The sequence below is a fragment of the Petaurus breviceps genome, unplaced genomic scaffold, assembly GCF_028583685.1.
Source record: "Petaurus breviceps papuanus isolate PSGF00001 unplaced genomic scaffold, PetGlider_PUasm1.0 37, whole genome shotgun sequence".
Lineage (NCBI taxonomy): Eukaryota > Metazoa > Chordata > Mammalia > Diprotodontia > Petauridae > Petaurus > Petaurus breviceps.
In genome coordinates, this window is record NW_027186296.1 from 90,167,703 (window position 1) to 90,183,488 (window position 15,786).

General features: G+C 41.3%; 1 protein-coding gene across 5 annotated transcripts in view; it reads right to left on the bottom strand.

Annotated features, from left to right (window-relative positions):
• AFAP1L2 (actin filament associated protein 1 like 2) overlaps positions 1-13,599 on the bottom strand; it is a 141,205-nt gene extending 127,606 nt beyond the window's left edge. The window contains exons 1-2 of one of the 5 annotated variants that reach the window (XM_069099027.1): positions 13,095-13,599; positions 5,895-5,948 (exon numbers count right to left, since the gene is read on the bottom strand). In XM_069099027.1, coding sequence (XP_068955128.1) covers positions 5,895-5,948; positions 13,095-13,110 — 70 coding nt within the window. In that variant the 5' untranslated portion in view covers positions 13,111-13,599. The remainder of the gene's footprint in view (positions 1-5,894; positions 5,949-13,094) is intronic. The other 4 variants (XM_069099025.1, XM_069099022.1, XM_069099023.1 and 1 more) reach the window with 4 other exon arrangements.
• Positions 13,600-15,786: the final 2,187 nt, after the last annotated feature.

Below are 15,786 nucleotides of genomic sequence, written 5' to 3' on the forward strand. Positions count from 1 at the left end.
AGAAGTTAGGACTTAAGTCTAAGAGTTGAAAGGCATTTCTACAGTCTTATAACACACAGAGAGGAGAGCACCTCTGTAGTTTGGCTGGAGGGTATGGTAGCTTGTAAATACCTGTGTGCAAGAAGAATTATGTACAAAGAATATGTTATAGTGAAGATCACATGGTAAAAGCCATTATTTAGGGCTGAAAATATTTTGCTTTAACTCTAGCAAGGCAGCCTGCTTAGAGTTGGTCTCAGAGTCAGAAAGCCCCAAGTTCGAGTCTTGTGTCCGACACATGACCCCAGGGACACTAGGGGAGCTTTTAGGGTCATGGGCAATCTCTAAGACTGTTAAGTTTCAGAGAAGGTGCTGGCCTACATTGGTAGAGGGAGCTCCTCATGATATAATTGTAGGTCTGGTCCAAAACAACAACAACAGAAGAATAAATAAAATTACTCAGAAGGCTAGAACCGTTTCGTTTTTGTCTTCCCACTCTGTAGCATGATGCTTTACACAGAATATCTAATATACATTCAATGTGATGGAAATCCAAAAAATTAGGACCAACAATTTTTCAACTTTCAAGAAAGGCAAAGGGAAACCATTTGCTACGGGACGTTATGTGATTATAATTATCTCACACACATACAGAACTTGAAGGCTTGAAAAGCACTTTCCTCACAACCCTATGACATAGGAAGTATTATCATCACCCTCTTTATACAGATGAGCAAACTCAGGCTCAAAGAGGTTATCTTACTTGCCCAGGGTCAATTCTCAGTGGTGTCCTAGATTTAACAAGTGGCACATCTAACAATTGGCTCTCTGGCAAAGAAAAGTATAGACTACGTATTTTTTAGTCCAATCTGCATTATTAATAATTTCTCCATCACTTTCTTAAGTCTAGACGCAAGAACAAAACAGTAAATCAAGCTCTGATTTGTAGCATTAGCTGATTTCCTAGATGTCAATACTCACACTGAATATTTAACAGTTGGCTAAGTCAAGAACTGGTTCCAGCATACTCCTGAGAAAGTTCCATAGCCTGGTTCTCTGGACTCCAAGTTCAATGCTCTTTCCTTGCTTCCTCATGGAAAGAAACCTATTAGAAGCCCTACAATTTCTTAGAAAAGTACTAAAAAGTTCTTCCAAAATGGCTCTTAGAAGGAATTGGGAATATCTAACTAGAATACTTCCATGGGGAGAGAGAAGGTATATTTGCTGGTAGCTTTCACCCCGATGGTCCTCAGTTTTCTTCCATTACCAGGAGCTAGAGATAGGTATAAGGCCAGCTAAGACAATTCAGGAGTTCCCAGGTGGATACTCACTGCTGCCCAAACATCCTGGTGCTACAGAGGATCACTTGTCCATATCTGAGCATAAAACATGAACACAGGAGCAGCTAGGTGGTGTAATGAATAGAGCACTGGCCCTGGAGTCAGGAGGACCTGAGTTCAAATCCAACCTCAGACACTTAACACTTATTAGCCATGTGACCTTGGGCAAGTCACTTAACCCTAACTGCCCTGCCTTCTCCCCTCAAAAAAAAAAAAAACCACGAACACAAACAAGTAGAAGAAAACAAAATACTAATCTGTGGTCTGGGGCAAGATCATATAGGAAATATTAAGTGCCATGATGAAGATCACTAGATATAATTTCAACCTGGCACCCAGAGTTTGTTGAGATAGAGCATCAGAATTGACCAGACCTTAGACATCCATTTTAGCTTCCCCACTTATGAGGTGAGCAAATACAATTCCATACAAATGAGTCACAGTAGGTTGGCAGCCCAGGATAATATACCTCATTTTTCTATAAGCACTAGATTTTATTCACTTAATAAAGATCTTGCAATACTATGATTTCTATCCTAAAGTCACAAAAAAGTAAATAGTACAAGTTATTTCTAGAGGAGAATTTTATTTTGCTAAGAAATCTTTTTTTTTTTTTGGAGGGGGGAAAGCAAAGCAATTGGGGTTAAGTGACTTGCCCAAGGTCACACAGTTAGTAAGTGTGTCAAGTATCTGAGGCCAGATTTAAATTCAGGTCCTCCTGACTCCGGGACCAGTGCTCTATTCACTGTACCACCTAGTTGCCCCTTTGCTATGAAATCTTGAAAGATTCCATTAGGACCACCAGAGAATCAATTCTTTCATCTCAAAGATGATGTTAATTCTAGCTTCTCATTTTTTTGTTCCCTAAATAATAACAGAGATAGAATGGCACAGGAGGTGGAGAGCCAACCTTGAGGTCAAGAAGACTTGGGTTCAGGTCCTCAGATACATACTAGCCGTGTGATCATGAATATGTCACTTAACCTCTTAGGACCCAAGCAATTCATCAGAACAGTAAAAGTACAACTGATTGTACTCCACATGAACAGAGAGCATTTCCACACTAAGAATTTCCAACCCTAATGAAATCACAGATTGGGGCCTAAAAATCAGAATAAAAAATTCCTGATATTAACAAGATTAACATTGAACTTCAAAGCTTTCAAAACATTTTACATACATTATGTCATTTGAGTGAATTTGATAAAGTCTAATTATTGTTTCCTTTGTGTATCTCTACAGGTTCCCATCCAGTTTCAAAATAAGGAGAATGTTTCATCAGAGGTCAGGGGCATCTTTCTTTTTTTTTTTTTTTTAATAACAGTGGTTGGTTATTTATCTCTATCATGTATAACAAGTAGAGAAAGCCAGGGCTGCCAAGAAACTAAGTCAATTAGGAGATAGTCATGGTGTAGGTTCTGAGTACTCAATTCCTATTCCAGAAAATTTGTTGGCTCAGAAAGACTCTTTGGAAGACATGCTATAGGGAGGAGGCATTTTGTATTCCCCATGGTGGGCAAGAGAAGTGGAGCAAAGCGGAGTTCATTGAACACTTGCACTTTAGGAAAAACACTTTGGCAGCAATGGAAAACACTATGGCAGACTGGATTGGAGTGGGAAGAAAATAGAGTTGTAGAAGCCTATTAGAAAACTATATTCTATATTGCAATAGTCCAATCTAGAGGTATAATGAGGTGCTGTATTAGGGTGGTAGTTGTGTGAGTGGAGAGAAGAGGACTTATATGAAAGGAACTGTGAAGGTAGAAATAACATGATTTGGTAAATGAGAGAGGGCGAGAAGTAGAGAGTGACATCAAGGGTTTCAAGTTTCAAGGAAGATTGTGGCTCCCTTGACCATAATAGGAAAGTTGAAAAGTTTCAGAACACATATAATGAGATCTGTTTTGAACATGTTATGTTTGAGATGTCTATAGGACATATAGTTCTATCCAGTTAAAAATGTCCAAAAAGCAATTGATGGACTAGAGTTGAGGAGAGGAAGATACTGGGACCAGATATGTGTAGATCTGGGAGTCATCTGCAGAGGGATAATGAGACTGTGTAGAGAGAAAAGAAGGTTCAGGGCAGAGCATTGAAGGACATTTTAGTGGCCCCACCTGTATGAAGATTAAGGAAAGCAGCCTGGAAACAAGTGACAAGACAGGTAGGGAGAGAGCCATGAGAAAACAGTGTCACTGAAACCCAGAGAGAAGAGTCTCCCAGCAGAAAAGTGGACTTTGAATGAATAGCGTTTGAATGTTGCAGAGACATCAAGGAGCATGAGAATTGAGAAAAGGCCATTGGATCTGGCAATTAAGAGATTGTATTCATTTTTTAATTAACTAATTCCTGGTCTCTGCCCCTAAATCCTCAAGATACCATCATTCACTTTGTTACCTATTTATGTTCCTATTGTCTGCCTTGTTATAATGTAAACTCATTGAGGACAGGGACTGTTTTTTACCTTTCTTTGGCTCCTCAGCACTAAGAACAGGGTCTGACACCTTGTAGGTGCTTAATGGTAACTGATAATTCCTTGGTACTTTTCTCTGCTGATCCATTAACCAGAACTGATGAGGTACTTTTTTTTTTTAAGGCAATTGGGGTTAAGTGACATGCCCAAGGTCACACGGCTAGTTTTTGTGTTAAGTGTCTGAGGCCGGATTTGAACTCAGGACCTCCTGACTCCAGGAGGTGACATGACCAGGACATCCTGGTGATCTATTCACTGTGCCAAACAGCCACCCCATGATGAGGTACTTTCCTCCTGAAGGAAGAACGTTTAGCTAGGATTCTCCTATCACATCATTCACAAAATCAATCCCCTGCTGTTCCATGTGTCTCCTATTTCATAACTACTGCTCTCTTTTATTGTCAGTGTCTCTGAAAGGTATGTGCCCATGAAGGTGTCTGCTTCTGTTCATAATTCCTTATGGCTAATTCTGTACCTGCCGAATTCTTCACTTTTTACCATACTCACAACGAAATGCTAGTGTAGGGTTTGTGGACATGTATCAATAGCTTTCTCTTTCCTACATATTTGATATTGACCCTAGTATGGTTTAGCCCAGTATTTTCAAACTCCAATTATGTTTGCCTTAATTAAGCTATTTTACATTACTCCTACCTAAGAGTCTATTAATCCAATTATGTATATATTCCTCAGAGCAGAGGACAGTATATAATGACTCGGTAAACTGTAAGCAGAGTCCTCCAAAATGAGTATTTGGAGTCACTGTTTTAGCCAGTTGAAAAATCCACATGTCATGACTTCAGATCCTTACTAAGCTTGAAGCATTGAGAACCTTCCAATTCTTATTCCTCTGGTCTCCAATATGTTGTTTGCACTGAGTTGATAACAGATTCTTTTGTGGCCACATGATGAGCAGAGGGACTAATATAGTGTCTCCCTGTAACCACTGTTTCAATGTATGGAGCCAGTCAGGGGCTCTTCCCAGTCTCCAGCTGCCTTTGAAGTCCAAGGGAGGGGTTGACTGGAAGAAATGACTATAGTCCTGGGTTTGTTTAGAGAACTGCAGATCCAGCACTTCTGTTGGGCTCTGGCCCTTGGTTCCTTGAAGTGAAAGCCTAATCCTTGAGCTCCCATGGAGAGAGATAAATTGGAGAGAGATGAATTGAATGGGACTTGGACTTCTAAAATCTGTTTTACATAGTCTAGCATTGTGTGGATGGTGCTAGTCTATCAGGCATAAATCCCTACTATATGGTTTTTCTATACACTCCACTATCTATTTATTTATTTATTTGTGATGCAGGGTGAAATCTATCAAAAGATTAGGAACTAAGTGATAGAAAAACGACACAGAGGCCAATGCTATTGTTAGAGCTCAGAGCTGTGTGCACACTGAACGGACACAGGCAGGACAACACTTTCAGCTACAAGTCTAAAGTGTGCCACTCACTGCATCTTGGCTACCTAGAATGTTTCCAATTCCAGTCAGTTTTTTCTATGCCCCTTACTTCCAAAACTCTTTGGGCATGATGACCTGATTCTTTCTCTCAGAAGCTGATCAGGCTGGTGTTCAGATAGAATTCCCTATTCCTGGCCTAGCAGAGGATTGGAAGTGTAGGTGATCGGCGATTTTGTAATAGAACCAAATTTGAACACTTCTGACAAAAAAGAGGAAAGTTAAACCCCCAAACCAGATATATTTGAAAACAACTGCTCCCCTGCCTTCCTCACCCTCCCTTATTATTCATTATAAAATAAAGAATATAGCAACAGTTTCTAAGATTCATTCAACCAAGCAGCCTTGTAAGGAAGATTAGTAAGTATTATCCACATGTTATGTGTTTGCATTAGTAAGTATTATCCTTTACCCACTGAGAAGATCAAGGCTCAGAGAGGTTAATTGCCCCTCCCAAAGTCAGACAGCGAGTTAGTCACAGAGGCACGTTTAGAGCTGAGGTCCAGCTTGTTACTCAGCTCAAAGTGCTTCATCCACCACCATCCCACTATACTAGCCAAAAGGTTGTCTGGTCAGCCAGGACAACATGCCTAAGGAGAGTCGCTATAACTGGGCTGCTGAAGAGGGCAGAGACTTGAATACTTACAAGTAGAGACCTGCAGAATCCTTCTGTGTACCATCAGACAGCAACACTTCTGTGCTGGAACAGACAGAAATAACACTCTAGTCGAGGTGACACTGCACAGGGGGAGGCCTAGCTTTCAACTCTTGACCCTGGCTTTAAGACTTTAACCTCAAGTTGTTAAAGCTGAGCATTCCAAAGGAATGTATACCTTTTCCACTAAAAACAGCATCTATTATGATAGTTTCTGGTAAAGAAGGTTCTAATGTTGTAGTTGGAAATTTCAACTACTACCAAGCTAGAGACTTTTGTACCAATGCTGACTCTGCAACTAACTCTGAGAACAATGTTAAATATCTTTTTTTTTTGCTTTTTGGAGGGCAGGGCAATTGGGGTTAAGTGACTTGCCCAAGGTCACATGGCTACTAAGTGTTAAGTGTCTGAGGCAGGATTTGAACTCAGGTCCTCCTGACTCCAGGGCCAGTGCCCTATTCATTGTGCCACCTAGCTGCCCCAGATGTTAAATATCTTGTGCCTGAATTCTTCCCCTCTATTAACTGGAATCAGGCCACTCCTTTACTCTTTCATACAGATATGAATACACTTTTGAGTTTTTCATCAAAAGACATGAACATAGCTGTTAGAAAGGGAGTTATGTGTCTTCAGTCTTTTGGAAGACACAGGATTTGGATCCAAAGAACCTATTGTTGGAATCCTGGCTCTGTCACTTCTTGTGTAACTTAAGACAAATCTCGGTCTCCATTTTCTTCTCTGTCAAGTACGGATGTTGACTTATTTGGACCAGTGGTTGTCAAATTTTTTGGTCTTGAGATCCTTTTACATTTTTAAAAATTATCAAGGACCCCTAAAGAACTTTTGTTTATGTGGGTTATAGCTATTAATTATTACTATACAAGAAATTAAAATGCCTTTGTATTATTATGAAAATTAATTGACCTTGTGGATTTCCTGCAAGGGATTTTAGGGACTACACCTTTGAGAACCACTGATTTAGTCAATTTCTCAAGTTCCTTCCAACTATAAGTTCTATGATCTTTTTTACTTCAGAGGTCTCACTAATGAGGGTAGAGGACCAGATTTTCATTATATATTATGTGTGTGTGTGTGTGTGTATATATGTGTGTGTGTGTGTACATATACTTGCATATGTGTACATACACACACACATAATATTCCATTGTTTCTTCTCCTCAACTCCCTTTTAGGAACAGCTTTGCTTAACCTCTCTGTGCCTCAATGGACTCATTCCTAGAAAAGGCATGAATGAAGCACTGTATTTTAGAGGGCTGCTTCAGACCCAGCTAACTCTCCTTGTAGATACTCCGATAAAAAAAAGTCTTGAGAAGCAAATTCCTCCCTCACACACCCTACTACATACTCTTCCCACTAAGTCGGCTACTTTAAAGCTCTTAACAGGAAATTTATTTTGTTTTTAAAAACTCAAACCCTCAGTCATTCATCTGACCTTACCTCCCTTCCCCCTTTCACCCACACGTCTTCCAAAACCAATGAAGAAGCTAAATGAAGCTTCCTTTAAAATCACAGAATTTTAGGACTAGAGAGAATCTCTTCCAATTCTCATTTTTCAGATGAGGAAGTTAAGGCCCAGTGCTGCACAGGGATTTGCTTAAGGTCACACAGCAAGTTAGCTGGCAGAGTCGGGATTAGAATCCAGGTTTTGCCAACATCACCTGTTCATCATTCTTTCCACACCACACTGCTCCTTGCCTGCCCCCTTTCTCAGGCTCCTACTGCCACTGCCAATGCTCTTTGAAGCAATTGTCCTCTGCTTTGGGACAGAGCTTCCACTTTCCCCTGAAAGAACATTACATGCATCCACCAAAGTCTGTGGAGAAACATTTCCCATCATTGAGAGATTTAGAAGAAAATTGGCACAGCCTACTAAACTTTGAAGCTTCTTCCCTCCTACTCCCCTCCCCTTCCTGGTCCTTTAACTGTGCTTGGAACTAGTAAGGTTCCCAGAGTCACCCTCCCCTTTAGAATAACGGGAAGATCCCAAAGTAGGATCCCCTCTCCTGACCTTCCTCCACCCTCTCTTAAAGCAAACGAAACCTGACCCCTCAACATTTCTATTTAGAGGCAATGATTTTCTAGAGCATCAAGGGATCTCCCACACAAAAAAAACTTTAAAGTCCCAAGAGCTAAAGATCCAGTGCAAAGAATAAAGATTTGACCCTAACGCTATAAAGACACAAAACCCAAGACAGCTGAGGATTTCAGTGTACCCACTTTAAGTTTTGTCATTAAAAAAAAAATCATGGTTCCCACAACTTTGTTTCATGGCTGATATAACTGACTTTAATGATTTCCCTTTTCAGATTTGAGAGAGAATATGAAAGGGTTGAAGAATTCCTTAACTTTCTACCACTTTAAAGACTGTGTGAGATATATATTATAAAGGGTTTATGAAGGAAAACTTGAATGAGGAGAAAGTTGATGCCTCTTAGAATGGGAGGGGAAAAAATTCTGTTACTCCTGTAACTGAGATCAATACCCTACTCTCACCTCTCCTGTCTTTTTTTTTAGACCTTCACTAAACATGGCTCTCAGTACTCCCAAAAGGAGCTATGGGAACATTAGAGAATCTTAATGAATATGTATTTTTAACCTAGTCATGTAACTGAATAGGTATAGCCTCTTAGTAGATATGTAACTGGATAAAGAAACAGAAGCACATCCATAAAGGTACTACCTTCTTTCAATATACCATTGCCCAAATTAAAGTCAATTTGCTTCAATTATTCAGGGCTTCATTTCAAAACATGGTAAAATTTTGGTAGCCCCTTGCTGAGGCATTCCAAAGCTCAGCCAAGAGATAGCAAGTCATTAACATCTGGCACCAGACAAAGCTCCACAGCTGGAAGAACAGTAGGAACCAAATTTCTTGATCACATGATACAATTCTACCCAATGAGCTCAAATTAATTGAAACAAGGCTATAACTGTATGTGTTACAAATATGTAAACAAGAGATGGAAAGAATCTTTTTAAGTTTCTACTATAAAAGCATAAGATTTAAGCACCACAAATTCCTAAGCTTCTATTAAAGCACAAAGCAACAAATTTGGGACACAGCAGTATTTTAAAGACTTCTCAGGACTATTGCCTGGAAAGCTTTACCTCTCTAGGAGGACAATTTACTTTGTTTTTATTTGTAGAATCTATTATTACTCTATTGGAACAAAGTGGGAGTGAATCAATGTCGGTTTTAGAAAGAAAAACTTTCAAGGCAAAACAGGCTCCAAACATTCTCTTATACACAACTTGTGGTATATAACATCACTGTGAAATCCCAAGAACACACAAACACACACATAGCAGCTCTCCCACAGCAAAAGCAATTCGAAAAGATCAGAATACACATTCAAGAACAGAAGTTCTATTAAAACTGGAGCTAATGCTATTTTGTGAAACCTAAAAATTATAGAATATTTTTAAGACTATGAAAGAGGAGATAAGGTATTCTGTATGTTGGGACTTTTTGTATTGGGGGAGGGAATGGAGAATTTAGAAACTAGTCAAGGCATTTAAATGTCTAATAATAATAATTGCCACAAATAGTAACAATTCCTCCCTACAACTCTTCCGTATCTTGTGATAAGTATATTGAGTTGTTTTTAATTTAGTTGTTGTTAGTTCCTGGTCACTCCATAGCTATCCATTCAGGCTTATCAAATAAATTGCCCTCAAATCTCTGTGTTAAGGAGGAGTTTCTGGTAGGCACTAGACAGGGCCAAGTCATCGAGTTCTAGAGCTAGAGTTCCCATAAGGACTGACTTCTCTTCCATTTAGCTCAGGTGAAACTGTTAATTTGACACATTTTCAAGGTGAAATGATATTACCTGTCAGAAATACTGTGAGGAGTGAAACATCTGCCAGATGTCCCAAGTTCCACAGAGGAACGGTATAAATAAATAGACCATTAGTATTATAAAAGAACAAAGACAAGCATAGTTAGCAATTCTATAGCCTTTTAAAGTTTGTAAAATGCTTTACAATACTTCAATTGATTACAAAGTAATTTGGAGCTCAATATTTCAAGTCAAATTATATATATGTAAAACACACACAAATTTAAGTTTATACATATGTGTATACACATGTATACAGACATACATATATGTATATGCATACATATATACATATATACACACACAGACACTTGGGATGACTCAGGTTTCACAGATTAGCAATTAAAGTATCACATCTTTTAAATTACCGTAATGAAGTTATAGCAAGGAAAGGAAAACCTAAAACTCCAAACTGTGTGCCATGTTAGATAAAACTAAAATCTTTTGTAAGATGACTGGTTGTGTTGGCTAGACATTCTCTAAATGATTTTCTTTGTGCCTTTGGGAATATTTTATGCTCACAACAGAAAAAAAAATTGTGGGAATATATGTATCTTTAAGAAAACTTAGCTATCCAGTCAGGGGTCAGGCAAGAACCATTAGTAGGAAATCCTGACAATATTTGGGCATTCTGAAGAGAAACCACAAATATTTTCCTGTGTTCCAACTTAGAAACAAATATGTTGTATTTTAAAAAGCAACTTTCAACCAAGGACTTGAAAACCCTTAACAAATTCTTGGCTCATTTTCCTTTGTCAACTGAGCAGTGGCAAGCTTTTTCTTTACAGGTAGGGAGAGAGTCCTAAAAAGAAGTTTGGTGACTGATACAAAGGGCAAAAAAAAAAAAAAAAAAGTCCATGGGATTGAGAGTTCAAAGAAACCTTGGAGATCATGTAGTCAAATCTGCCCATCATATGGATCAAGAAAGCTGGGGCCCAGAGAAGTTCAGTGACTTGTCTACCATCACACAGGTTGTAAGTAACAGAGCCAGGGGGTGAACCCAGGTTCTCTGACTCTAAATCCAGTGGGGGGGGGGGTTTTCTCTCAGTATAACATCCTGGCTTCCTGAGTCACTAGCAAAAGAGAGCTGGATGGGGGATAATGGGGTATGAGGAAGGCTACCAAGAAAACTAACAGAAAGAAAACACAGATTATCAAAGGGCCACAAGACAAATACTTTCAGCTATTCATTAAATCCAAGAACAGAACTAATACTCTATTCTCACTTTTTTTTAATCTATTGAATCTTCATCTATTTCTAAGGCAAAAAACCATTGCCTTTCTACCAATCTTAGGATGACTTCAGATGCTCTTACCCTCCAATGTCTCCTACAGACCGGATCACCAAATGTAAATATGCAGTTTGAAGGTGGTGTAGGATGAGAGGCTGGGATTAAGGGGAGTACAACTAAATAAAATAACTGCCTCTGGGGGAAAGCTCATTTGGAAGGTACAGAGGGAGTGCAATCACACAGGGAAAGGAAGCCCCCTGAATTGGACCCTGCCCTGAAATCCCCAAAAGATTGTGGGGCAAGGCATACACTGGGAAAAGGTCACCATTTTGAGAGATGCCTCAGGATGACTCCAATGGAACAGCAAAAGCAACCCTCGAAGCTATCTGTGGCAAACAAGTCTCCCTCCTACCCACTCCACCCCACTCAAGCACCCTGGGAAATACTAATGCCTAGTACTTATGTATGGCTTTAAGGTTTGCAAAGCATTTTACAAATATTACCTCATTTTATTCTTACAACAACCCTAGGTGGTAGGTGCTATTATTATCTCTATTTTACAAATGAGGAAACTGAGGCAGACAGCAGTTCGGTAACTTACCACCGGGGGTCACATAGCTAGTGTCAGTGACTCGAATTTGAACTCGTATCATTCTAGCCACTGAAACACCTAGCATTAGTTATATAAAGTTATATTTCTGTCTATCTGTTTCAACTTTGGAAACTGAAGCAAATCAGGGAGAAAAATGTCTTTTTATTGACAAGCAAGTCCTTAGGATCTGAACGTTTTGCTTTAACAATCTCTCCAGAGTCACCCAATATATTATGGATAGAGACCCTTTCCTGTTGCAGTTAGTGAAAGCAGAGGGAGGGATTTAAGAGAGGGGTTTTTCTACGCCGTCCTCTTCTCCGGCTCGTAGTTTGCTCAACAAACCAAGCCGGGAAGGAAATTCTCTAAACCCCTCCTATTCGGTTCCTCTAAAGAACCTGTAGCCGTCTGGAAAGGGGGTTGTTCTAGAACCAGTCTTTACACATTAATGGAGAAGTGAGGCAATTTATGTGCATCAGTCAGCTTAGTCTAACCAGGTAATTGTCTCTTTCTGCTTGACTAGCAGAGACCTGCCCTGTGGCTGGGACTGATGAGATTCAGGGACTCAAGATTGCTCCGTCTTACCCATTTGCTTATCGCTCGGGTTCAGCCCACCTGACTAAGTACTAGGCGGAGGGAAAAGGCTTGTTTTTTTTGGTTTTGGTTTTCGGTTGAAAGAATGCAGAGGGTGGCAATCCCAAGAAGTCTTCCATTATTAAGGAACAACAGGGTGAGAGCAGAATGCATTGTTTTTAGGCATCACTCCCAGGGCAGCTGGAAAAACTTCATGGGACCAAATTCATGCCAGAATCTAAGCCGCCCTCCCCATCCCACCACCAAGATTCACGCAACTAAAGTGCTCTCCCACACATGGAGCAAGTCTCCCCCTTCCCAGGCAAACAGAAAATTTCCCACCCGAACTGGCTCCTCCAAAACAGAGGTCGTAGTCCTCCCCTCTATTTTCGGGGGGAGGAGAATTGCTTGAACTTCGAACACCTTTCAAAGCCTCTCAGCCCACAAAGGGGTCTCCAGGTACAGCCACTCCACTAGCAGGTGACTTTTTCCCAGGGTGACGCGGAAGGGCGCTCTAGGGGGAAATCAGAGCCGCAGCTGTGCGGTACTCAGCACTTCGCCACCCCCCCCCCCCCAAGCGCCCCGCATCCCCAAACCAAATAGCCCACGTCTAGCCCAAGCCCATTCCCTCCCGCTTGGCTCATTCTCTAGGGAGGATCAAAGAACCCAGGGCGGGGGCCACCCACACAGAGAGCCCAGGCGCCGGCGCCCCTTCTCTTCCCGTCCTGGGTTAGAGGCAGCCGGCTCTTTACCTGCGGTCCGGTATAGGGGTCAGGCTGTGGATAGTCTCCCAAACTCCCCTCCTCCAATTTGGAGGCTAGTTTGGCCAGGGGACATGTTCCCGAAAGGGGATGGGCGCGAGCGCTTCCCTGGGAATGGGATGCCATGGGTCTCCTCCCGCAGCCTGCTGCGTCGGCAGCTTCAGGTTCTCCCTCACCTTTGTATTTCTCCATCGGGTCAGTGCTTTGTGGCCCCTCCCGCGATGGCTGTCCCGGGTGCGGCTGGAGGGCTAGGCTGAATGGGGGGGAAGAAGCTCCGACGCTCCGATTCCCACTCCGGCTCCCAGCTCTCGGCTCCCAGATCCCAGTTCCTTCTGGCTCTGGAGAGTTCTAGCTCCCCTCCGTCCCCGCTGGCCCCTCCCAGCAAGGTCACGCCCAGCCGCTGTACCCGCTGGAGCTGCTTGCCCTGCTCGGTTCCCCCGCGGGGGTCCCTGCCCGGGCGGCTGGGACGGCTGCTACTGCCCACGCCCTTCCCGCGTGGCTGAAACTCCACAGGACACAAGGAACGAGCGAGGCGGAACGGGGAGGAGAGGGGCGGGCTGCAGACAGATTGTCTCTTCTTAAACACACACACACTCTTCTGAGATTTCTTAAAGTGTGAGGTCACCGGGGGCTGCTGGAAACCACTGTGGAGTGACTGGAAGTCAATGGGAGGGTTGTAGAGAGGTTCCTAAAATCCTGGTGGAAGGACCAAGAAGAAGCAATTAAGAAAAAGTCGGCTCAGCTGACCCACAGCCTGGCCCTAATGCTTTCTCCAGTAAGCAAGCCTAGGGCTTCTTTACAATTTCCACCTGTGGAGCAGGTATTTGTGTATAACACTTCTCTCTCCTGCTAAGCTCTAAAGCCTCTACTTTCTCCCATGCCACACTGCCTCGAACATCCCAGGTACTCCAATAAACTAAAAACCCATCTAAGCTCCGAATGTTTTCCCCACCAATACATTTCCCTTCTCAATCACTCCAGATTTAGTCTTTAATTGCATCGTGGCATCACAGCGTTAGAAAGTTGGAAGAGACTTTAGAGGTAATTTAGCCCAACCTTGTTTTACAGAAAAAAGAAACTGAAGCCTATCAAGGTGAAATGACTTGCCTCCTTCAAGTGGCAGAGTCAGGATTCAAACTCAGGCCCTCTGGCACCAAATTCAGTCCTTTCCCCACACACTGGTGGCGAACACACACTCACTCCAGCATTACCTCCCTGAATTATCTGGCCTAGTCATCACACTGCGATAAACCCTGGCTTCCTCCAGATGATTTCCTGCTCTCCAGCTTCCTATTGAGATGATCTGTGGGAGCCTTATGGATAGAGTGCTACATTCGGAGTCAGGAAGGCCTGGATTCAAATCCTGGTGCACTAGTTGTGGAACTGACCGTGTGCAAGTCACTTAAACTTTATGAGCCTGTTTCCTCATCTGTATATTAAAGATAACACTTTTAGTCTTACTTCATCATGCTGAAGTGATATGTGATATGCTTTTAAGGTTTTAATGCAGTGATGTTTGTGTAAATTACAGACAGTGGATAAAGTGCTGGACCTGGAGTCAGGAAGACCTGAGTTCACATCTGGCCTCAGACACTTACTAGCTATGTGACCCTGGGCAAGTCACTTAACTCTGCCTCAGTTTCCTCATCTGTACAATGAGCTAGAGAAGGAAATGACAAACCATTCCAGTACCTTTGCGAAGAAAACCTCAAAAGGAGTCATGGAGAGTTGGGCTGAAATGACAGAACAATTACTATCATGTGCCTGCTCTGAGAAAAATTTTGCTAACCTTAAGATGCTGTGTAACTGTGAGAAGTTATAATTAGACTCAAATTAAAGAAAATTGTCATGAACAGCCCCAGGTTTCAAGAATGACTCTGAATATCCCTCCTGTTCACTTCCCTGAAATCATAACTAAAAGATTGTTCTACAAGGGAGAAGGATATGAACTGTAAGTCAAATTATGTGTTTCTTCTTTAAGTACTATGCTAAAATTTTACCATATCTCCACCATCTAACTTTTGCTCTCTTTAGTTATATTTATTCAAAACATAACAATAAATATTGACCTAAGGCTTCTTCATTTGAATTTCCTTCATTTTCTCTTCTGTTTTTGTTTTTCTTCTCTGAGACATTGCTCATTCCATTAAGTTGATGCCTGGGTTCTCTACAAGATTTTCCCTTCCCTCTATTGGAATGAGATTCTTTAAAAAGCTTTAAAAATATATATAATAATAAATATATAATATAACATAATAAATAATATTTAAATTAATTAATTAAATTTTGGACACAGAGCAAAAGGTTTCATTTTTATACATTTCACAATTCTACAACTAATGCACAGAAATATTATTTCTCCAGTTGCTGATCAAATTATTCTCTCCACTCCAGTTTTTGCCTTGATCAGTATCGTCCTAATCATCTCCTAGCCTTCTCTCATTCTGCCCTCTATTCCCTTCTTTTTTTTTTTTTTTTTAAAGCAATCAGGGCTAAGTAACTTGCTCAAGGTTACACAGCCAGTTATTTCTGGGTGTGGTGCTGAGTGTCTGAGCCCGGGATTCGATTTCCAGGTCTTCTCAACACTGGAGCCGGTGCTCTTACTCGCTGTGCTACCTGGCCGCCCCTATTCCCTTCTTAATATGGACATTAAACCTCACTCCACTTTAGGTCATATAGTTCTTCAATATTTGTCTTTTACACAGCTTCTTCTTTCTCCGATGGCTAGGATCTTTTATATTATCTTTTCTAAATCCTCTCTACTTTGTCCTCAGAGACTTAGCAAAGCTCAGACTGTCTGTGCTTAAAAAAAATCAATCATTTATGAGCAAAAGGAATTGAATATGGGAATCTACTATCCTTCTAAGA